This window comes from Osmerus eperlanus, chromosome 6, assembly GCF_963692335.1.
Source record: "Osmerus eperlanus chromosome 6, fOsmEpe2.1, whole genome shotgun sequence".
Lineage (NCBI taxonomy): Eukaryota > Metazoa > Chordata > Actinopteri > Osmeriformes > Osmeridae > Osmerus > Osmerus eperlanus.
Genome location: NC_085023.1, coordinates 6078162 through 6101971, shown reverse-complemented (window position 1 = coordinate 6101971; position 23810 = coordinate 6078162). Strand labels below are relative to the sequence as shown.

General features: G+C 46.6%; 3 protein-coding genes across 10 annotated transcripts in view; 2 read left to right on the top strand and 1 right to left on the bottom strand.

Annotated features, from left to right (window-relative positions):
• The first annotated feature begins 1114 nt into the window (after positions 1-1114).
• si:ch211-223a10.1 (putative ZDHHC-type palmitoyltransferase 6) lies at positions 1115-7547 on the top strand. Of its 2 annotated transcripts, none has more exons than XM_062463222.1 (10): positions 1115-1417; positions 2205-2340; positions 2577-2687; positions 2946-3078; positions 3561-3739; positions 4578-4651; positions 4942-5104; positions 5267-5349; positions 5787-5977; positions 6180-7547. In XM_062463222.1, the coding sequence occupies exons 1-10, from the start codon at positions 1294-1296 to the stop codon at positions 6666-6668; spliced, it is 1683 nt and encodes a 560-aa protein (XP_062319206.1). In that variant the 5' UTR covers positions 1115-1293; the 3' UTR covers positions 6669-7547. The 2 variants fall into 2 exon arrangements, with proteins under 2 accessions (XP_062319206.1, XP_062319205.1); XM_062463221.1 differs by having other exon boundaries at positions 1116-1417; positions 3537-3739.
• Positions 7548-9139: 1592 nt separating this feature from the next.
• Positions 9140-22528, top strand: arhgap22 (Rho GTPase activating protein 22). Of its 4 annotated transcripts, none has more exons than XM_062463199.1 (11): positions 9140-9431; positions 9810-9888; positions 13847-14043; positions 14656-14743; positions 17489-17617; positions 17971-18181; positions 18506-18638; positions 18867-18940; positions 19259-19380; positions 19712-20816; positions 21022-22528. In XM_062463199.1, the coding sequence occupies exons 1-11, from the start codon at positions 9357-9359 to the stop codon at positions 21239-21241; spliced, it is 2433 nt and encodes an 810-aa protein (XP_062319183.1). In that variant the 5' UTR covers positions 9140-9356; the 3' UTR covers positions 21242-22528. The 4 variants fall into 4 exon arrangements, with proteins under 4 accessions (XP_062319183.1, XP_062319185.1, XP_062319184.1 ...); XM_062463201.1 differs by having other exon boundaries at positions 9807-9888; XM_062463200.1 differs by having other exon boundaries at positions 9794-9888.
• The window catches only part of mapk8a (mitogen-activated protein kinase 8a), an 18887-nt gene continuing 16893 nt past the window's right edge, over positions 21817-23810 (bottom strand). For 3 of the 4 annotated variants that reach the window (XM_062463204.1, XM_062463203.1, XM_062463205.1), the window contains exon 12: positions 21817-23732. In XM_062463204.1, the coding sequence (XP_062319188.1) occupies positions 23557-23732 (176 nt within the window). In that variant the 3' untranslated portion in view covers positions 21817-23556. Of the gene's footprint in view, positions 23738-23810 lie in introns of all 4 variants that reach the window. The other variant, XM_062463206.1, reaches the window with a different exon arrangement.

The following is a 23810-nucleotide window of genomic DNA, read 5'->3' as shown; positions in this document are numbered from 1 at the left end:
CTCAAGGGCTCCTCCCCTGCCTTTATAAAACGCTCTCCCTTCTATGCTTCATGAGCTTTTCACAGCATTGTCATGTTGTTGGCATGCAGTCGTGAATTACAGGAAGGTTTCCAAACTCAAGTCCCATGCCAACCAGGTTTAACCAGGAAATAACAAGAAATGCTTAATGTGCATGAGTATTGCATTGATGCTCGGGTTATCCGTCTTTCAGTACTTTTATCAACAGTAATCAATACCTTGCTGTCTTGCAATAACTTGACTTACCTACTGGGAGAAACACTATTGCACTCGCAAATTGATTTACTCAAGCCAAAGCAATACTGCTGAATGTGAGTTTGGTTGAAGTCAATAGCGCCATCGTGTGTAGAACAAGATGACACCCAGATTGCAGGCATTCATATTGCAAATTAGGGCTGTAGTTAGATTTTCTGTTAGTATTAACCAACAGAGCAACAGTAGGGCCTATTAAGGTGACAGATTATTGATACCAGTTTCACTAAAGAATCACATGAACATGTTACCAGGGCTCTCAAGTTTCACGCATTCGCCACGACAAACCTTTGATAAAACTTGAGAGCCCTGTTCATATGATGTTTTTCGGCTACTCCGTTTAATTAGCCTAAAGCACACCACAGAAGCACTAGCACAATGACAACGATTAAGTAACCCCGTTAGCACTCAGTGAGCAGATAGTCCAAAGCTCTTACCTTTAATTTTGCCTGGTCACTCTGGTTCACGTCCTTCCACAAAATATAGAAGCTGTGATCTGAAGGAAAAACTTATTTCAGTAGACTTGTTTTTTGTTCTAAATTAATAACCAATTTAAAATGTAAATGTCAGGGTGATCATTGAGATATTCTAGTTTGCGAAGAAATGTATTATTTGGTCGCGTAATATGTCAAGTAATCGTAATGTGTGAAATACTTTATTGTGAGAGTCACTGAGACATTAAGGAAGCAGGCGCGAGAAGTTTGTTGGGGTTGACCAAAAACCCTTGATCTGATCTACACTTGTATTCAAACAGCCCTTAAAAATAATCGGCCTGTGGTTTATTTATAAGCGCACATGTTTTGGTGACGAAGACGGCACAGTAGTCACGTGCGTAGTCCGCATCCAATGCTGTTCGCCAAGGGTCTACTGCCGCAACCAGTATACCAAAATGAAACATCGTGTCACTTTGCCAAGACAAAATGGGTATCTATCTCCATTAAATACGAGTTTTTAATGCATATTCGGTAGTTTGTGTTGCGGTTGCACGAGTTAGACTACCAGGGGTCAGCGTCCGTTCTCACTATGCTTCCGCTGCCCGCCGGTTGCTCGGGCGACGAAGGAGACATATTTGACAGCATTCAGAGAGGAAATATTGAACAATGTGCACATTTCATTCAACTTGATCGATCTGTCCTCAAACATAAAGGTATGTGCTTCCCGGTTAATGTTGGTAAGGCTTGAAAAGACGTGTACATGCGATATAAAATGCTATCTTGTTGTCTTGGTCATCTATTGCATGATTTCTCAATGTAGTATGTAATACTAGTTTGCAATACAGCAGTTATATACAGTTTCAACTAAAAAAACATGTATTTTTGGCACACCTCGTACATAGAATGGTCTGCTATCAAGTTAAGAATCAAAAGCATTGAAAACATACAGGCTGCAGACGACGGATATCAAGTCAGACTGACAGCTGATTTCCTGTGCCGTATTCTGTAATGTGTACCTGGCTACTGCTGTTGGATGTCCACTATATCCTCTTGTTGTCACTTTGGTGATTAGATATGTAGGGTGTGTAGGGTTACAAGTTGCTGATTCATACAAATTCACTCACTCACACACTCACTCACTCACACACACACACACACACACACACACAACATTCTCTCTCTGTCTCTGTCTCTCTCTCTCTTACACCCCCTTCTCTCGCACTCAGAAACACACTGCAGCACAATGTCTTTGGATGTGATTTTGTCATGTTGCCAGGTTTGGAAGCTTCAGGATATATAACCCCCTTCTGGTGTTATCGTCAGTGATCTCAGATAGTGTGAGTGTCTACCCTGGGCTCTGACTCACTCAGCTCCTGTGACACAGACACACAGGAAGACATTGAGTCACATTTAACCTCACTGAGACAAAGGGACAGTTGCTCCAGAAGGGAAGCACTAATTAAGTTACATTCCCATCATTGTGTGTGTGTGTTTGTGCAGGCTGGGGTGGGTTCACCCCTCTCCATGTTGCTGCTCTCCATGGTAACCGTGCCATGGTGGACCTGGTGCTTAGCAACGGCGCTGACCCCAACTTGACATGCGATGCTGGCCAGACAGCCTTCCATTTCGCCTGCAGGTAAGTAGAACAACAACTCCCACAAAGCACTTACCCCAGTCTACTTCCTATACCAAAGTGACATCTCATATCCAATCAAACTGGCATGGGAACATAGGTTTTCAAACAGACATTTTACCAACTGATCCAATCAGTCCCTATTGGCCAAATGGTAGTTGATGGTTGGGTTCCTATGAAGAAGGTTGTTGGCCCTCCTGAGTGTCTTGCATACTAAACTAATACTGGTCCATCCCCAGACAGGGCAATGTGTATGTGATGCACCAGATGATGCAGCATGGAGCTGACCTTCGCATTGTCGACCTGCAAGGCAAGACAGCACTGCACCATGCAGTCAGTGGGGGTAGCATGTGAGTAGGCTGCACACATACACAAACACACGCTCTGCACACATGCTCATGTGCACACAAACTCTTGCTTTCTCTCTCTTTTCCCTCTCTATGTTTCTCTCCTTCTGTCTGTCTTTCCTTCTCTCTCTTCCTTTGTCCCTCTTTTTTTCCCACCCTCCCTGTCTCTGTCCTGTTTTCTGTATCTCTCCCTCTCATCTCTCTCTCCTCTTTCTCTCTCTTACTCTCTCCGCTCTCTCTCTCTTTCTTTGTGTGTCTCAGTGTGGCCGTGCACTACCTATGGGAGACAGGCATGTTCAGGTTCTCAGATGGGGATATGTACCAGGTCACACCTCTACATCTGGCTGCTTCCACAGGCAACACTGAAGTGGTCCGCTACCTGCTCCGAGAGCAGGTGGGTTTCATTCAGACACACACACACACACACACTCACTTAGATACGCACTCACTCAGACACACACACACACTTAGATACACATTCACTCACACTCAGAAACACACACACACACTGTCCCAGTCCCAATGTTTTACTGAATGCAATCCTTAAGTACACTGCATTTGACTCTGTACATTTTCTTGTACACAGTTCTTGCTTTCTTGTTTTCTCTGCACATTTTTCCTGAATGGCCGCCTTCATTTTCAGACCATACATTTAGATAATAAAGATTAGAAGAGTAAGGCCAATTTGAGAACCACTGTTTCAAAAATCCTGCACAGTAGGCTATCGATAGGAGGCACACATTTTTAGAGCACACTCACCCTGTGCAGACAGATCCACAAAAGCATGCATGTGTATGGCTTGTGTGTTGTGCTCTTTGTGGAAATGTGTGTGTAATAAAGGCCTGTGTATAGGGCTCTTCCTATCTGCTGTTCCAGAGGTGTTCCGTGGATGCAGTGGACCAGCAGGGGGCGACAGCACTGCACGTGGCAGCAGAGCGGGGGGCGGTGGAGGTGTGCTGGACCTTGCTGCAGAGGGCCGGATACAGGCTGTTACACATCAAGAACTACAACGGCCTCACTCCCCTTGACCTTAGCAGGCAGGGGAAGACCTTCAGGTGATCTGCAGGCACAGGTGTCATGGTGTCGCTTGTTGCACTTAACTCAACTTGCACACTCTGGGGTTAGAACCGGGGTCGTCTGACTGACACACCCAACAACCACTTTTCGTAAACAAGACTTTAGCCGCTAAGCGACCGATAAGCTACTTTTTAAAATAAAAGCTAAGTTTAAAGTGAGGAATGAGTTTACGCCATCGCGCTCGCTTGACCACAAGTAGGAAATCTGATAATCTTTGAGGCAAACATGTACCCACAATCCTGCTTTTAATATCAAATCTATTAAGACTTGTTATATCAAATGTCATGTGTGACTTATGCCCTACCTCTGCATCTGGTCTATCCTGGCCTAGCTCGGTCTACCATGGTGTAGCCTGGCCTGGCCAAGTCTAGTCTACTCTGTCCTGTTCTATCTTGGCTTAGCCTATTCTATTCTCTTCTGGCTTAGCCTGGTCTGCTCTGGTCAACCTGGTCTAGCTTAGTACATCCTGGTCAAGCCTGGTCTAGCTTAGTACATCCTGGTCAAGCCTGGTCTAGCTTAGTACATCCTGGTCAAGCCTGGTCTAGCTTAGTACATCCTGGTCAAGCCTGGTCTAACCTAGTCTATCCAGGCCTAACCTGGTCTATCCTGGCTTAGCCAGGGAGACCCTCCTGTAGTCAGCCATTCAGCACACATACCTATTCTACATGTACATCTACATATGGCTTAAGACTTGAGACATGACTTGAGACAACATGTATATCATGGTCAGGTTGTATAAAGTTATACATACCTGTGTCATGGTTGGGATGTAAGTAGTTATAAAATGAGTGAAACTGTGTTTTTCCCTTCCCCCAGACATCAGCAGCTCACCAAACTGCTGAGTCAGTACATCCGTGAGCCCATGCACCTGAAACCTCAAGAGTCTCATCGTAAGTGTCCATCTCACACCGATGGTCTACTGTAGGTGTAAATGTAAATGTGTGTGTTTGTGTTAGTGTGTGTGTGTGCCTATGCTCAGATGCTAATGTGTCTATAAGTGTATTATGCCAAAGTGTGTGTGTGTGTATATGCATGCTAACGTGTATATATTTCCGTGGTAATGTGTTTGTTTGCATACTAACGTATGTATGTGAGTGGTAGCGTGTGTGTCTGTGTGTGCTAACGTGTGTTTCTGTGTGCTAAAGTATATCTGTTTGCGTGCTAACATGTTTGTTTGCAGTACTGTACTACTGGACTGTGCTATTCCCGTCGCTGAGCGGAGCCGCCATCCTACTGGTGGCCTCCATGCTGGGGGGCTACGGGGGCCTGGTCTGCAGCCTGCTCTTCCCCTGGCTGGCCCGCAGCATCTTCACACAGTTCCACCGCATGACCACCTACCAGAGGTGACCACATCCTGACCCCAACCACTGCCACAACCCTAACACTAACCTCAGCCCAAACCCCAACTCCCAAACCTTTGTTCTAATGTGTTAGGCCATGGTCTGCTGTGCTGTGGTTGTTGTATTATGTTCAAATTTGTTCAGCTGTGTTCTGTTGTGTTCTAGGCTGCCCAACCCTGTGTATCTGGGGACCCTGATAGCCGGTCTGTTCCACTCACTGCTCTGCTTCTATGGCAAGATCATTCCCAATATCCTTTACAGCTCAGTGCGATCGCACACAGCTCATACATACATATACTCATAGCTCATACACACACACACACACACACACACCACATTCACACCAAACACAGCCCAAACACACACACACACACAGCTCATGCACACATACATACTGTACATATACAGCTAAAACAAACATATACACACACACACACAGCTCATACATGAAAAAACATTAGACATGCACAAAAACATGTTCAATATCATACCAGAGTGGTATAGAGTGTCATAACCCTCGCGACACACTAGAGGACTGGAGAATGTCTCTTCAGGCCTATATTTTACCCTCAGAGGATTGTAATCTGTTTTGGGCAAAGCAGCCCCCAGATTGAGATTGTGTGGAATAAGGACACGGAGGAGTTAGTCTCATTCAGAAGTCAGATATGAGCCTTAACCACTTCACGTGTCTGGCCAGCCAGCGGTCTGATGCATGTGTCCGTTGTCCACTTCTCCCTGGTTCTGGTTCTGTTCTGGAAGGTTCTGATCCAGGACCCGGGAACGCTCGGCCCGGCGGACGCAGACCCTCGATTCTCCAGCATCGCAGACCTGGTGGAGAACAACGAGAACCCTCAGAGATTCTGTATCTACTGTGAGGTGAGCAGAACTCTTTGTCCTCTGGACCTGTGGGCGAGTCACAAGCACACGATTGTACAGCCCAGAACTGAAAACTGGGCCCTCAGAATGTCATAACATCATAACATGTGCCTAAACACACCTGGAATTATGTTTTTCTGTGTCATTCGCTCTCTCTCTGTCTCCATTTCTTTCCTCCCCCCTCCATTCCTCCTGTCTCCAGTTGTTCCAGCCAGACCACACCAAACACTGCAAGCTGTGTGACGTGTGTGTGAGAGACTACGACCATCACTGCCTCTTCCTCAACTGCTGCGTCGGCCAAGGCAACCACCGCCTCTTCCTTCTCTTTATCCTCTCCATGGTGACCGCACACCTCTTCTTTGTTGCCGTGGCTACACGTTACCTGTATGTGGCTTTCGTGGTCGGTGGGTGGAGCCTGTCATCAGGGCTTTCTGTGCTGGGGACAGAATTCTGGGTGGTGGTTATGGCAACCTTGAATGCTTTCACGCTACTCTGGGAGGCGTGGCTGCTGACAGAACAGTTTGACGCCATTGCCATGGGAACCACCACCTATTTCAGACAGTGCGAGACCTCTATGCGACAACGGTCACTAGGACAGCGTTTTATGGCTGTGCTGATATTCCTATTGGAGGGAAGGCAGCGTGTAGGGCGGGGCCTTACAGAGCAGGACAGTCCCTCTATAGACATCTAGATATTGGGGCATGGTCTTAACCTGAACTTTGACCACTGACCCTGCAGTCGAAACGTGCGTCAGACTCCGAGCCATAATTATATTTATAATACATATACAATGTACATATTCAATACATGTACAGTACAAACAACATATACAAAACATACAATTGAACTACAATGACAACAGAAGTCATAATAATTATAATATACATACATAAATATTGTATGGCTCTGACTGAAGTATTTAGTAGATATGTTCTGTACTGTACTTTACTGGTACTGTACACTCAAAAATACTTTTGCCTCCACTCTTATAGTAGGTTCACATTATTGCATATTTTCATGAATCTGTCTGCAGAGGGTGAGTCTGCTTAAAATTGTTTGTGCTGCATAATGAGACAGTGTGTATATATATATATATATATATATATATATAATCTGATATACGCATCCGTACTGATCCGTATAACCTGTATCCAAGTTACGGACCGGCAAAACCCATGGCCATTTTGAAAATGTACAAAGTCAAACACAATTGTACGCAATAATGTGAACCAGGCTTTAATATGTGATGGTCATGATGTTCTTTAAGCGACCACCAGATCAACACTTGAATGCCTAATAATAACCTGCTTTTAATTGTTTCATGTAGAGTGTGAAGAAGTACTGTGCCCTTTGTTGTAATTTGTTATTTTCAGACTGTCAACAACGCACTGAGCTGTATTATTTCACATTCTTTTAAAAACGGGAGATGTTTACCTGCTTTGTAAACTGTAGAGTGAAGTATTCTGCTGTTTGAGCTTTAGAGGTTTGCTACCTGAATGTCTGCACATTTCACCTGCTTTTATACACCTGACACTATTCTTGTTTTAAATAAAAGTGTGGTATGGATTTATGATTGAATGGTTTAAAGTTATTTAGGAGCCCACAGTAGACACAGGTCTGTAGTTATAGTACAGTAGTTCCAGGACTGTAGGTTACAAGTCTGTAGTAAGTGCACAGTTACAGTAGGTTATGCCCCTTTAAGCATAATCTTGTTACTTAATATAAGACACATGGGATACCTAATATAAATATATTTTTCTAGCCCCTCCCATTCTCTCTCTCTCTCTCTCTCTCTCTCTCTCTCTCTCTCTCTCTCTCTCTCTCTCTCTCTCTCTCTCTCTCTCTCTCTCTCTTCCTTTCCTCTAAATCATGGTCTACTCTTCATCTACTCTCCCTAATGGACAAGGTCCACTCAGCCCCCTTTGTTATACACATACACACACGCACACAACTCAGCCTCCTCTATTACACACAAACCTACACACTAATCTCAATCTCCTCGATTACACACACACACAGCCACAGATGTACACACAAACACATCTCAGCCTCCTCTATTACACACACCCCCACATAAACACTCATTGCTCTCCTCTAGTACACACACATCTCAGCCTCCTCTATTACACACACCTACACACACACCCCAACCTTCTTTATCACACACACACATTTCCTCCCTGTCCCAGTGGACCTCCAGTCCAGCAGGTCTGGATGGGGGCTGTCAGAGCAGAGCTGTATGAGTCTGGGCGTCTGTCAGCAGGGGGGTGAATTACTGTCCTTACTAAAGCCTGCTCTGCATTCAGAGTGGCTGCCCTGCCTTGCCCTGCCCTCTCTCTCTCTCGCCCCTGCCCTGAGAGTAAGCGGCATGTTCAGGTGGAACAGGCCCCATGCTGGGTCTCTCTTTCTCTCTGTCCATGCTTCCTTCCCCCTCATTCTCTCCCCATCTCTTTCTCTCTGTCTACCCCTTTCTCTAGTCTCTTGATTTCTCTCTCTCTCTTTCTCTTTCCCTCTCTTATCTCTCTATTCCTCTCTGTCCATCTCTCTCTCTTTTCAATCTCAGTACTCTCTCTAGTCTCCCCATCCCTCTCTCATTTTGTCCCCCTGAATCACTGTTAGGGTTTCTGAAGGGGCAGCTGCTTCTTGTCCATTAGCCAATGAAATCATCGGACTGGCTAATCATCTCCTTTAGTTACCTCAGGTGTGCTGATGTGGTCAGGGTTCTAAGTTCTGATCAATGCACATTCCGTGGTTTACAGTTCAGTTTCTTTTTTCAAAAACCCATCCTCTGCACATGATGCTCTTTCGTGTTTTACTGACCACATTATTGGGTTCTGCGTTGTTTCCCTAATGAAACTGCAGAGGTAAGGCAAGAAAAACTGAATGTCCTTGTTTGCAGAACATGAAACAGCAATTAATTATATAATTCAATCATCATAAATGAAAACATCTGCGTAGTCTCACAGACCAATAATAGCGTTGAATGCCGTTAAGACTGTCGTACACATTACTTATTCAAAGCAGGGAGTCTATAATCACCTCTAAAGAGGAAACCTTTAATGTGCTTACTGACAGGTCAGCGTATTTCACTTCTCCTTCATGTAAACACACTTCCTGACTTATTCTACAGGCACAGGAAAAGAGAGAGAAGAGAGAGTCAGGCATATAGCGGGACAAAGTAATGAGAGAACAATAGCTAGAAGAAGGAGGACAAGACAACACAATTTTTTTTTCAGTTTGTTTTCCCAACTCTATGCTTTCACCATTTATAGGTATGTGTGAGCGTGTCTGTGTGTGAGTGAGTGTATGTGGGCGTTTGTGTGCGTGAGTGAATGTGTGTGACTGTGTGTGTGTGTTTTGTGTGTGTGTGAGTGAATGAATGTGTGAGTGTGCAGCACAGTGGGTTCTTCATCAGTCCAAGGCTGAGAGATGGGCGTCCATGGGAGATGACGTGGTGAGTCTAATGATCTCAGACATTCTCCATCCTGCATCACTGCTGTCACTGTGCTGTGCTCCTCATGGTCCCAGGCTGCCGCTGGCTGCTCTCCCCGGTCTGTGTGACTGGCTGCCATCATTTGATTGCCTCCCTCTAATTATCAATTATCCGCTGTAATCCATAGGACTGAGTTTGCTGTGTTACTACTAGGATATGCAGTGTGCATGCCATTGAATGTCTCTCACAGCAAACAATTCCTCTCTATCTCTGTCTGTCCCTCTCTCGTCCTTTCTCTCTGTATCTCTTGCTCGCTCTCACTCTCTCTCTTTTCCCTTCTCTCTGTCTTTCTCCCCCTCTCTCTTTTCTTGTTGTTCCGAGAGGAACCCGGTCCAGTAGACAGATGGGTTCAGAGTGGAGATGAAGCCCGCCAGGTGTAGAGCTCCGTGGCCGACTGAGACACAGAGGAGACTGTCAGGTAGGACCCACACTGTTGTTCCACAACACCTAAAGGACAACCTATACCTTCAGGACTTGGCTGGATCTTGTATTCAATCACTATCTCATTTATCTGTCCGTCCGTCCGTCTGTTACAACACAGAACAAATAGAGACACTGAGAAAACTGTAAGTGCAATTATGACAACTGTATCATGGGATGTCACAACTCTTTTGTAGACTACTTCTACCAAAAATGTTGTTACTCACCCAACACATTTGATTCATGCTTCAAAACCTAGTTATTGTGTCAGTAAATTGGCCAATGCCACCAAAATGTTGCTTTCTTTTTGTCATTTTGCAAGCGCTACTGGTCAAAATGATTCACTGTTTTTTCAACATGTCAGTAAACCCTGGAAACCCTCTTATATACTGCACACATTGAAAAACAATTTCAGTGATTACTGATAACTGTAGAAGAACAAGAATGACACTTTTGTCTATGTGAATGCAATTGTGTACCACATTGAGCTTTTTAGATACTAATTTCAACAGTAGGTAAAAGTTTACTGGTGAAAGTTACGGTAAAACTGTCCAGGACTTTAGTACACAGAAAAATGATATAAATATTTGTAAGTATACAGTAACTGTATTTTTGTAACAAGAGGTGACTTGTTGTGTCCTCTGCTGAGCAGGTTAGCTGTGTTTGGTTCAGATCAGAGGTCATGGTAGGGGTACTGTTGCTGTGTCCTGGACCTAGCTTTAATCCCAGACTTTGAGAACCAGAGTCTAACCCTACCATTCAGAACGGTAAACCTTATTGTCTGTGTGTGGGAGAAAGGGAAGGTGGAGTGGAGGAGAAGAGGGATGGTGGGGTGCAGGGAGAGAGGGAATAAGGAGGGAAGGAGGGGTGGAGGGAGAGAGGAGGGACGGAGGGGTAGAGAGAGAGAGGAAGGAAAGAGGGATGCCGGGGTGGCGGGCAAGATGGAGAGAGAGATAAAGGGAGTTGTGGAGAGAGGGGCGACACGACAGCAGAGGACAAGCAGCCAGATGTATTCATAGACAGTTACAAAAAGAGACACTGGAACAGTACTAGGAAGGAGAAGAGGAAGACTGGGCATGGATTGTGTTACAGCACACTGGACCAGTGGGACAGAGAGAGAGAGAGAGAGAGAGAGAGAGAGAGAGGAGAGAGAGAGAGAGAGAGAGAGAGAGAGAGAGAGAGAGAGAGAGGGAGGGAGACAAAGGGTAGGAGGGTGTGTGAGCGACCGAGAAAAAGCAGAACATAGAAAGTATGGGAGTGCAACATAAGGAGGGAGAGTGGAAGAGAAAGAGAACAAAAGTGGAAGAGAGGTAGAGAAAGAGCCACCAGAGACAAAGAGATAAAAAGAAAGAGCCAAGGAGAGAGAGAGAGAGAGAGAGAGAGAGAGAGAGAGAGAGAGAGAGAGAGAGAGAGAGAGAGAGAGAGAGAGAGAGAGAGAGAGAATGATGTTGGAGGATAAGGAGAAAGAGGGCGAGGCAGCAGATACAAGCAGCGTGTGCAAGTGTGTGTCCAGCGTGTGCGAGTGTGCGAGAGCAGAACAGAGGAGAGTAGCAGTGTGTGTGGAGAGTGGGGAGAGCGGAGGGACGCAGACATGTCTGTGAGAGAGGAAGCGAAGGAACGCTAACCATGCTGAGTCCCAAGATAAAACAGACACGCAGGGGTAAGAACTGCCTTTCCTCTCCCCCCTCTCCTTCCCTTTCTTGTCCTCTCCACTTCTCTCTTCTCCCACTCAATCCTCCTCTCCCCCCCCCCCCCCCCGCTATCCTCTCCCCCTCTCTTCTCTTCATTCTGCGGTGCATTGGCACCGTTCTCTGGGTCTGTGTGGAGTGTCAGAGTATGAGATGGTGATAGTGTTACACCAGTATAGCAGCAGCTGGTACCGCTGCAATGGGCTGACGGCTGTTTCCTCCCCAGACAGGACTGGGCTGGACAGCCTGCGTCCAGTCAGCTGTCTCTGTGCTGTCCACTCCCAGACAGACGGCTCTCAGTGATCCTAGTTTCATGTTTTACTCGCACCTTGGGATGTTGCCCTCTGTAGGAACGTGCACTGCAATGTATTGTGTCATCTCTGGAGTATCTTCGGGTGGTGTGCTCTCTACGAGAGAGATATACTAGATAGATAGGGACAATATTTACATTTAGTCATTTAGCAGACGCTCTTATCCAGAGCGATATTATTTTTTTTGTCCAGTATGTGGTTATTGTCCACAACTGCTGAGTTTGTAAATGTTGCCCAACTGGCCGTGCGACAGTCTCAAGAATTTAAGGGTGTACGTTGATTACTGGTGCTGATCTGTGGGCATCTGTGAATCCATGCATCACTTGTAAAAATGGCATTTTAAAATCAAATGCGACACTATTATTATTATTATTGAATACATAAATAAATATCCCAGAGGGAGTTGTAAGAGTCCCTACTGGGAGTTTAATCCCTCAGTTTGGGCTGCGTCCTAACGACTGTGCATGACGTGCCTCACTACTGCTGTGTACAACAGCTGGGTGTCAAACATAGTTCCTCTCACCCAGAGCAAAGTCATCGGACAACTGCTGCAGTGTGTGTGTGTGTGTGTGTTTGTGTGAATGTGTGTGCGTGTTTGAGTGTACGTGTGTGTGTGTGTGTCTGGGTGTGTGTAGTCATGCTTCTCACATGACTCTGTGGGGACAGTTATGGAAGGTGTAAATCATGGGACAAGCACTGACATGGGCATTGAGGTGACTATGTGCATAAATACACTTTCCAGTGATGTTCTGGATTCTGTTGCTCAATTGGTCTGGTCTGGGAGGAACTTAGCGATGGGTCTGGGTCTGTGTTGGGTTTGTGTTAGGTCGGGTCTGGGTAAAATATGAGGATGAGCTAGTTGAAATATTAATGCGTTTCCTTAATCTTTTCCTGCCCTCATCAAACATGTATGAGCCCTTTATTCCAGGCTCTGCCATTAGAGAACTGGTTATGTTCTGACAACTTAATCACACTATGAAACTGAATGTGAAACAGAACTGCAAAATACATTCATGTGGTTCAACGAGGGTTAGGCCTGTTCGGCAAACACTTGGTAGTGCTTATAATGAAGATAAAGAAGATTGTAATGAAGGGATGGTTGATGATGATGATTATAGGTGATGATAAAGATGATGAAGATCCTTCCGTGTGGTCGTGACTCAGCAAATGAATCCCACACAGATGACCTGGGAAAGAAAGAAAATAGAAAGAGAATGAGGCAAAGAAATGGAGAAGGCAGAGAAAGGGTAGACAGAAAGAGAATGAGAATGTAGAGAGAGAAGGAGAGTCGGAGCCTTTCCTCTTACAGAAACACTCTCCTGATGCTGGCCTCAGCAGAAATAAGGATGCAATTAAGAGAGAGAAAGAAGCGATTGATTCCCCCCCCCCCTCTCTCTCTCTCTCTCTCTCTCTCTCTCTCTCTCTCTCTCTCTCTCTCTCTCTCTCTCTCTCTCTCTCTCTCTCTCTCTCTCTCTCTCTCTCTCTCTCAGCCAGATGGGATAGTCCTTCTGTCCCTGACACACACACACATACTCTGATATATAATCCATGCTTTTTAATCAGAGCCTACTTTGTTCTGTCAGTGTGTAACTTGATCCCAGCCATACTGTATATGTATGTGTGTGTAACGTGATCACAACCAAACATAATTCTTTTGTTTTGGGGATCTGAATAGGAAAATTATGACATTGTGTGTATGTGTGTCTGTCTGCCTGCCGGCCTGCCCGCCTGTCTTCCTGTCTGTTTCTGTCTGTCTGCCTGCCGGCTGGCCTACCAACCTACCTTCCTGCCCACCTGCCCACCTGCCTGCCTGCTTGTCTGTCTGTGTGTCTGTCTGTCCGTCCGCCATCTGCCTGTCTGCCTGCTTGCCTGTCTGTCTGTCTGTCTATCTGCCTGCATGCCTGTCTGCCTGTCTTTACGCCTGCCTGCCTGCCCATCTGTCTGTCTGTCTCTGCAGCGCGCTCCAAGAGCATGGTGATGGGGGAACTGTCCCGGATCTCCAGGCCCTGTTCCCCTCCAGATCAACAGAGGGCGCTGAAGGCCGGCTGGCTGAAAAGGCAGCGCTCCATCATGAAGAACTGGCAGCTGCGCTGGTTCGTCCTGAGCAGCCAGGCGCTCTTCTTCTACAAGGACCAGGAAGAGGCCAAGGCTCAGGTACCATGGAGACCTGGAGCATGAGTATCTCTGGACATCATTCAGTGTCCCTTTCACTGGTGCTCTCTCATATTCCCTAATTTCTTTCTCTCCTCCACTCCTTCTTCACTCCTCTCCTTCACCTCAATCCTCCTCCATCCTAGCTCCAGTCGTTCTTTCCTTTCTTCCAGACAGGCTGTGTGGCTGAGCTAACAGGCCTCTGCTAGGCTGCCCTCTGCCAGCCTGCCCTCTGAGTCAGGCTGTTAAACAACTGACCCCTGACCTCTACTGTGCAAGGGGGGGGGGGGGAGATGAGGCAGAGGGAGGGATAGAATGATGATGGGATAAATGGATGTTTTCCTGAGTCATCTTTAAGACCGCTCACCCATCTTATTGTCCTCTGTTGGAGCGCTGCCCAGGGGAGGAGAGGAGAGATGAGGGGAGAGGAGGAGGGGAGACGGAAGGAAGGGAAAGCAGAAGAGATGAGGGGAGATGAGGGGAGGGTTAGAGTCACATGTCACTCACCAGTCACTTCGACTTGTTCTGCTAGCTAATCAATTCTGGCAGTTATCATCGATTTATTTGTCCCTTAAAGATACTGTTCACCACTCTTTCTATTTTTCTCTCTTCCAGGGCTGTATCCCTCTCCAAGGTAGTCAGGTTAACGAGATTCCAGCCAATCAGGATGAACCTGGTCGCCACCTGTTTGAGATTATTCCAGGTGAGTTGACATGGCTGACACATCTCATTCACCCTCTGGTACAGCAGACATTTAAGTCTATTTCTTTTTAACACTTTTTCACAATCTTTCCGAAAGCCATATAGAAATATGGAAAGGAAATAAGAACGTTTTAAGATGGAGAATATTGTCTCATACAGATGTTGCTTGCATGGTATGGTTTGTATGTACAATAGCTTTGTCTGTCACTGTAGTCCTAGACTATATGAGGTTGTGTGGAACAAAGCAAGAGGGTGACAGAGAAGGTGTGTGTATATGTGTGTGTCGTGTGTGTGTGTGTGTGTGTGTGAGAGAGAGTGTGTGTGTTTGTGAGAGAGTGTGTGTGTGAGAGTGTATGTGTGTATGCCTGCGTGTATGTGTGTGTGTATGTGTGTGTGTGGAAGGGGGTACAGGGAACCAAATGACAGGACTTCTGCCAGAGAACCTTTGTTACTTTGAGACGTGGGACGACCTGTTTGTGTGTGGTGGTTTAATAGTTGGAGTTTTACTAGTCAGACTGGGATAGGACTATTGTCTCTCTTTATTATCTATCTGGCCTTGCACCACATCTCGCATTCCCCTACACACACACACACATGCACACCTGTGTGCAGCCTGGCACCCTGTAGGGCCGCTGGCAGGAGGGTAACTGACATGTCACAGCTGTAGATTCCTCCTGAATGTACCAGCTGGGTAGTCGGCGGGTGCTCCTTCACCCTCTCACTCTCTCTCACTCTCTCTCACACACACACACCCTCTCACTCTCTCGCATACTCTTATTCTCTTAACTCTCATCCTCTCACCCTGTCATCCATTCACCCTCCCCTTCGGTCACCCCCTATCTCACTATTTTGCCTTCTTACCGCCTCACCCTCTCACCCATCACCCCCACTCCTTCACTCTCACCCCTTCACTCTCGCACCCTTTCACCGTTCACTCTCACCCCCTCATCTCACACCCCTACCCCCCCTCTCACTCTCACCATCTCACTCTCTCACCCCTCTCTTTTGGATCCAACCATGGGCCATATCTGCTGCAAGCCGCACACCGCCCCTGACATCTTCTTGGGTAAGCACAGCATGTTGACCTGCAGCCGGCAGATAGCTTGGAAGGTTCCGAGTTCTTTTTCATAAAGGTGTGGATATTCTGGTCACATTTAGTTTGCATGTGTGCGTGTGGAGGCGTGTGTCTGTGTGTGCAAGCACCGTGCCTGCATATGGGCTTGCATTTCTGTGTGTTGGAGTGTATGTCCCATCTCTACGGACGTACAGCTGTATGGAGTTAAAGCGAGGTATTATGTCTGTGTGTAGTGTCTTGGTGAACTTTCTTTGTCTGGGTGTCAGTAGAGACCAGGGGTCATGGCAGGTGTCATGACAGGGGTAATGTCAGGCATTACTTCCCCGGTAACAACATAAGCCAGTAGTGTGAATGGATGCTCTCTTCTCCTAGAATGAGATGAATGCCAGCGATAAACTGCTTCCATAGATAAACACATAAACAGCTCCCATATATATGACCTTGTGTCCCACAGACAATCTCTGGAAAACACATTCAGCTGTGTTAGGTGAATGAGCATGCAGCAAGGGAGAAGTTTTGCTCTGTCTGGCTGTCTCTCCCTCCCTCTGCCACTCTGACTCTCTCTCCCTCTGTCTCTCGGTCGCTCTCTGTCTCTGTCTCTCTGTCTCTGTCTCTCTCCCTCCCTCTGTCTCTCTTTCCCTCTGTCCCTCTTTCCCTGTGTCTATCTGTCCATTCGTTTGGATACCTGTCTTTCTGTTCCTGACTTAGCTTTGGGGAATCGCATGGCCATAAATCTGAGAGAGAAAGTGTTGGCTGGTTAACTGATATGTGGAAGACACATTCACTCACTCTCACACACACACCTGAGAGGGAAAGTGTTGCCTCATGACCTGCATGCCTGTGCCCATTCAGCACACGGCTCTATAAATGACATGAATGTCAATATCGTCAACACCTGCGTGTGTGTACTGTGTGTGTGTGTGTGTTTGTGAGTGAGTGTAAAAGTGTGTTCTGTGTGTGTGTAAAAGTGTGTACCATGTATTGGTCTGAGAGTATGTCATGTGTGTTGGAGAGTGTGGGTATGGTGTCACCTTGGCTATCAATTTCCGCCAGAACTCAGAGGGCAGGGGGGGGGGGGGGGGGGGCAGAGGAGGAGGAGGAAAGGGAGGGAGAGAAAGGCAGCAAGTCAAAGTGAAATAGTGAGAGAGACAGAGAGAGAGAAAGTAGAAAGAGAGAGAAAATACAGAGAAAATACAGAAAGAACAGAGAGAGAGAGAGAGAGAGAGAGAGAGACAGACAGACAGAGAGACACAGGGAGAGAAGGTGTGAGAGAGAAACACATGGTTACAGCATATGCAGAATCTGGTCTCTGCCTCTCTAGGTCATCTCTCTCCCCACATGACAGAGTTTGTGTCACTGCAATAGACACACACACACCATGCACAGACGCACGCAAGTTCACACATGTACACATGCACCGTGCACACACAGGGTGGTTGTCTGTGCTCAGAGATGGACTTCTGGAGCTCAGTCAGAGCCTCACACACGGCTCTGAGTAGAAGCACTCAAGGACAGACATTCAAAGTCAGCAAGGATGTTTTAGTAACTCATAAAGATGAGCATATGCTCTGAAAGACTTAGGTGTGTTTCCCTTGCATTCATCGATTTAGCCCTTCACTGTCACATATAATATGTATGCATGTGTGTGTGTGTGTGTGTGTGTGTGTTTAGGAGGTGCTGGAGAGAAGGATCGTTCAGGGCTGAGCCATGAGTCTTTCCTGTTGATGGCTAACTCCCACAGTGACATGGAGGACTGGGTCAGAGCTATACGCAGAGCCATATGGACCACTCTGGGGGGAGGTAGGACACACACGTACACACACACACACACTTACATACAAACACTCACACACATTTACACACAGGGTGAGACAGTAAATAGAGGCATGTTTAAGCACGGCAAGTGCATTTCTTACAAACATAGGGGCTAAAAAACTATAAATTCAATTCTTCCTTGGTCACATACTGTAGCCACACATACGTTCACACTCACTCACTGTCAAAAAACACATGCAAGTACAGTACATTAACACAAATGTTATTATTACTCTGCATGTTTGCTAATGCAATATCTTGTATGTTTGGGTGTGGGTGTGCATGGGTGTGTGCCTGTGTGTGTTTATGTGCGTGTGTGTTTGTGTGTGTCCTCCTAGGTGTGTTTGGCCAGCACCTGGAGGAGACCATGCTGTGCGAGGCCCAGTGTTCTCCCCAGCGCAGGGTCCCAGTCCTGGTGGAGCAGTGTGTGTGTTTCATCTTCCAACAGGGGCTTGGGGAGGAGGGACTATTCAGGGCCCCGGGACAGACCAATCTTGTGCGAGAGCTGCAGGACGCTTTTGACAGGGGAGAGAAGCCTCTGTTCGACAGGTGAGAGGATCCACGACTCTCCCTCATCAGATCTGGTCATCTGTTACACTAAATACAAACACTTACATTTCATTTGACATTTGAATCATTTAGCAGACGCTTTCATTCAAATAGACAAACAAATGGTGCATGCAAGTACAACCGAAAAAGAGAAGGATCGGAAGAGGAACAGGAATTCCAGGGAACAATCTGTATCATAACTTATTTTTAACCCTTACCAGAATTTGGGGGGGGGGGGGTTTAAACAGAATCTAAAGTTTGAGTTCAAACTGGATCTTGCCGTTTATCGCCAAAGCTAAGCACACGCCCTGTCCTCTCCTGCAGTTCCACAGATGTCCACACAGTGGCGTCACTGCTCAAGTTGTACTTGAGGGAGCTGCCTGAGCCTGTGATCCCATTCACCAAATACACCCAGTTCCTCTCCTGCGCCCAGCTGCTCACCAAGGACTACGAGATGGTGTGATTGTGTTTTAGTTCATGTGTGTGTGTGTTAGTTTGTGTGTGGGTGTGGTATATGTTGTTGTGTTTTTGTGATTGTGTTTAATTTGTGTTTGTGCATGTGTGTATTGGTTTGTGTGTGTGTGTATGTGTTGTCTATGTGCAGCTATGAGAGAGACCCGAAGTGTCTTTCATAGCTGAGCTGACTTCTCTCTGAAGGTATGGTGGATGTGCTCTTGTTCTGCAGGGGATCCAGGAGCTGGTGAAACAGGTCAAGGCTCTTCCTCAGGTCAACTACAACCTCCTCAAGTACATCTGCAAGTAAGAACCCCCTCCATTTTGTTCAGTTTTTCTCCAAATCAAAATGTACATTTACATTTAGTCATTTAGCAGACGCTCTTTTCCAGAGCGACTTACAGTTAGTACAGGGACATTTCCCCCGAGGCAAGTAGGGTGAAGTGCCTTGCCCAAGGACACATTTGCACAGCCAAAACGACGTTGATCTAATTTACCTTCCCATCTCTAGATATCAACTCATTCACTATGAGTTTGTGAACATGTGACTGTGTATATTTGGTGAGGTTGTACGTACGTTTGTCTGTGTGTGTGAGCATCTGTGTATTTGTTTGTGTGTGTAAGGTTTCTGGATGAGGTCCAGACCCACTCCAGTGAGAACAAGATGAGTGTTCAGAACCTGGCCACCGTGTTTGGTCCCAACATTCTTCGGCCCAGAGTGGAGGACCCTGTCACCATGATGGAGGGTAAACACCATGAGTCAGCAACTCAACCAGACAACATGAGTTCAGACCCACTGGTCATTGGTTCAACTCCCCTATCAGCCTTCCAATGCTAATTCTAGAGATAGAAATAGATGGGGAAATTGCAGCATTGCAGTAATAATAAAATAAAAAACTTTACCGAAAGGTTTAGGTTAAAAATACACAGGGTTCAATGAACAACATGGTTAGTTAAGTGGTAGGGAAAGCTTCTGAGGAAAAGTCTAAGGCCTGTGTTATCATCCCTGCCACCTCCTCAGCTTTGTGCCATATATGAAGGCTCTCTCTAACTCTCTCTCCATGGCTCCCCCTACAGGCAGCTCCCAGATACAGCACCTGATGACCCTACTGATCAGCCAGCACTCTCGGCTGTATGAGAGGGAGGGGCCCGAGGACGAGACCAAGACCCCGACACCCCCCCCGCAGGCCCCTGGCCAGCGTGCCATGGTGGGCTGGGTCTCCCACGAGGAAGTGAGGGCTCCCTCTCCCTCCTCCGAGTCAAGCTCCAGACCCCTAAAGGAGGCCCTCCAGCCGGCCCCCAGCACCCCCTCCCTGGACGCTAAAGCCCCTGAGCCAGCCTCCTCGGGACAGGCAGAGGTGCCAGCAGAAGACCTCCAGGCAGAAGGGAGGGAGAAGACGAAAGCAGAAGGGAAGATAGTCAGAAGGGCGGATGGAAAGAGCGAGGGAAAGAGCGAAGGAGGAGCATCCCTTAGCCCTAGTAAGCAGTCCAAACCTGTGCCCTCCTGGAGGTGCTCCTTGAAGGGGGGGGCAGGGGCCACATTGGGGGTGGGCAAAGGGAAGATGGGGGGGTCCGCCGGGGACATGTCGTCAGTTGCCACAGGCAACTGGCTGATGAACGGCCTGTCGTCGTTACGCAGCCATAGACGGACCGCCTCCTCGGGAGAGAGACTGAAAGACTCCTCCCTCTGCCTCAAAGACTCCACCCTCTCCCTCAAAGAGGTCTCACACTCACTAAAAGACTCTCAACAACACTCGCTGGAAGACTCTCCCTGCTCTCACGTAAAGCCTTCCCAGTCCCACAAAAACTCTGCCCACTCTCACAGACTCTCCGCCTATGACAACGTCACAGCCACACCCTCCAGTCTAAGCGTGCCTGTCGAGAGCTCCAACTCCTCCACCTGGACATCTTGTGAGATCTCATTGGCTGAATCGACAGGAAGTGACCGAGTCACGCAGGGTCCGGAGTCGGGGCAGGGTCAAAGTTGGCGCTCGGAGGCTGGGGACAGCAGCGAGGTTCTGGATCAGTCTGTGAGCAGCGCGGGCTGTGGACGGTCTGACCCTGAGGATGACCTCAGCAGGGGTCAAGGGTCAGGGGTGAACGAGAGCCTGACAAGCCTGGTTTCAGAGCTGAAACAGGAGCTGAAGAGACAGAGGATAGCCTATGAGACGCGTATTCGCAAGTAAGACAGCAGGGCTGGTCAGAGCAACAGCCAGCCTATAGTTTTAGGTCACATATAATGTGTGAGGTACAAATACTGTTCATGCTAGATATTTACAGTTTGTTAGATAGTGTTCGATACATACAGATGTATTAGACAGAGTACTGCTATACAGTATGATAGCTATTTACATTGCAATCTAATCTGTACCCGGTTCCATTGGCAGGCTGGAAGAGGGGTTTTCTGTGGCCCAGGATCAGATGAGCCGCTTGGAGGAGGACCTGGACCAAGAGAAGAAGAGGTTCTGTATGCTGGAGATCCGCCTGAAGAATTCGGAGAGGGCGCGCCAGGACGCGGAGAACCGCAACGTTCACCTGCAGAAGGAGATGGAGGAGTTCTTCACCACGCTTGGAGACCTGACGACGGGAGCACCACGTACCACATAAAAGACCAGCTGGACTAACGCTCCCTTGCCTATCGTAGGGCAACAGAACACCTCCTAGCCTATCATATGGCAGCAGAACACCTCCCAGCCTATCATAGAGCAGCTGCACTCCTCCCAGCCTATCATTGGGAAGCTGAACTGTTCCTAGCCTTGACTGCACTGGAGAGCTTTGTGCAGCTCCAAGTGAACAGCTCTAGATACCAAAGAGCTTGTTTCATGGAAAATCATCTGTGCTGCCTATAATATTACAATGTTGGTGGTCACAGGGTCAACCCTTGTCTAGCATGGCTGGGGCCTTCCTACATGTCAACCTCTAGCTTATTTTACCTAGGAGACTATCTAGGGCACTGCTCCAGTCCCTTTACCGAAATGGAAATATTGTAGATGGAAACTAGTAATTATATTTCATTCAGACCGTCAGTTAAATGCTTTATCTGACAGATACTGTATGTGCATCAGGTTCAGTATTCCCATGGTTACTTGCACTGACCCATGTATAATTCCTTGTTCATTCATTAACCCGCTTTATAAGAAATGTATAATAATAAATTATGTGAAGTGAAGACAAACCACGAACAAATTCAACCCTTTATTGTCAGGAGTTGCAGGTTGACATTGTCCTTGTACACTTTATACAACTGGTCTGGAATCAGGCCATGTTCGGATCCAAAGGCTAAAACACACTACCGGCCTTCACCAGACGAACAGCACAAGACCAGGACTACTGTTTACTGTGTGTTTGGCCAAGCCATTCAACTCATCTCACTGGTTCCATCTCCTTCAACGTCCTAACCAAATGGACTTCTATAAAACTGGTTTGGCGTCAAGCCAAACAGCATCTTCTGTCCTCATGTTTTCTGATCAGTGCAGAGGGAGAGGAAGCAAAGAGAGGAGGCCATTTTAGCCTGTTTAGACGCAGCCAAGAAAGCAAAGAGACAGGGTTTAAACAGTACAGTTTAAACAGTACACGTTTTATCCACACTGCGTCAATCTCTATGCAGAATTTATTCAGGCCATGCGTGACATTCCCAAGAATTGCATTCTGGGAGCTGACGCCAGAGGCTACTATACAGCAGCCTGATTATAGTTCAACCGGGAAGGGAACCCAATCCCAAACTGGGAGATAGGGACCAGAGTATAGGACAGAGGAATACGTTTGGAACTGAGCCAACAAAAACACCTTAATCTATCAAAAGGTAGCCATGGCGATTACCAAACTGTTTTCAGACTCCCAGAGAACATAAATCTACTTTTACAATGTACAGCAGGACCACTTACTACCTATATACTACATTCTACAAAATCATATTGCACATAATCTGAGAATAAAATAAAAAGAAATGCATATACATTTGACTTCTGAATGAAATGTACATTTCATACAACACTAGCTGTCTCCTAGCATTGTTCATTTTAAAATCAATCAATCGTCAAATAAACGAACACATAATAAATACAAATCTCTTCTGGATGGTGTGGGCTGTTATGTGCTGTATATTCAGACATACAGTATGTGTACTGTGTTTAGTGTGAGGTAGTTTATCCTAATCAAGAACTCTAACTACAAGATGCAGGTGAGAGAAGACTGGAGAGTAGAGGGAGAGAATATTAAAGAGGGGTGTTGAATCCATTGAGAAAAATGAACTATATTGAAATCAGTGATGTCAGTTATGTAAGAGCACTTAAATCAAAATAGTAATTGTAATCTGTTAAAAAGAGAGTCAGAATGTCATGTTCTGTACATTCACACTGTTGACGGAACCCCCCAACATGAAGTAATAAATTAAATACACAAACAAATACCCCTTTCATTCAAATGCTATAATAAAAAGAATATATTTCCAGAGCAACAAAGATAATAGCTGGAACAAAAGAAAAGGAAAGCATTTAAAAACTAAAAAACTTTCTACAAGAAAGAGGGAAAATGATAACAGTGCTGTTAAAAGTTCAGTGGAAAGGGTAATTCATAAAAGAATAAGAAAATCAGACAACAACCAACAGTAAATCTAGACTCTGTTTAGCAGCTGTTTCACCACAGTCATGTGCAGAATGTGCTTCAAAACAACCTCTCTCTCAGACTACACATCACAAATTCACATGGAAACCAACACACTCTGATGCACACCCAAGAAAGAATTAGAAAGATAAACCACAATCATTTACAGCATGGAGACCAGCAGTGCAGGGGTTGGGTAGTAAAAAAGCTGTACATTAAAAGCATATTTTCAAAGTTGCCTAAACCCTAAACCATGATAAGGTAACAAAGTGTCGGGGTGGGGATGAGAATGGGTCTGTGTGTATGTGTGTGTGTATGTGTTATCTGCAGCAGCCCAGGGCTCCCAGGGAGGTGTGGCTGTCCAGACTGCTGTCCGTGTCAGAGATCATGTTGGGGTCACTGCAGGGGTCACTGGGGTCAGTGGACATGGAGGACACATCATTGGCTGAGGAGGAGGACGAGGCGGGCTGAGGGGAGCCGTCAATCACTGCTGCACCTGTGCTGCGACAAAAACACACAGGATCACTGATACACCCGTGCCACGGAAAGCATCTGAGCACACGCGCACGCACAC

Excerpts from the sequence above, each read along its gene's own strand:
- si:ch211-223a10.1 (XM_062463221.1), top strand. The coding sequence starts at position 1,294 with ATGCTTCCGCTGCCCGCCGGTTGCTCGGGCGACGAAGGAGACATATTT. Across the intron at positions 3,740-4,577 it reads AGGCAGGGGAAGACCTTCAG|ACATCAGCAGCTCACCAAAC; the intron begins GTGATCTGCAGG and ends CCCTTCCCCCAG. Across the intron at positions 5,978-6,179 it reads GATTCTGTATCTACTGTGAG|TTGTTCCAGCCAGACCACAC; the intron begins GTGAGCAGAACT and ends TCCTGTCTCCAG.
- arhgap22 (XM_062463199.1), top strand. The coding sequence starts at position 9,357 with ATGTGTGAGTGTGCAGCACAGTGGGTTCTTCATCAGTCCAAGGCTGAG. Across the intron at positions 9,889-13,846 it reads GACACAGAGGAGACTGTCAG|CGCGCTCCAAGAGCATGGTG; the intron begins GTAGGACCCACA and ends CTGTCTCTGCAG. Across the intron at positions 14,044-14,655 it reads AGGAAGAGGCCAAGGCTCAG|GGCTGTATCCCTCTCCAAGG; the intron begins GTACCATGGAGA and ends TCTCTCTTCCAG.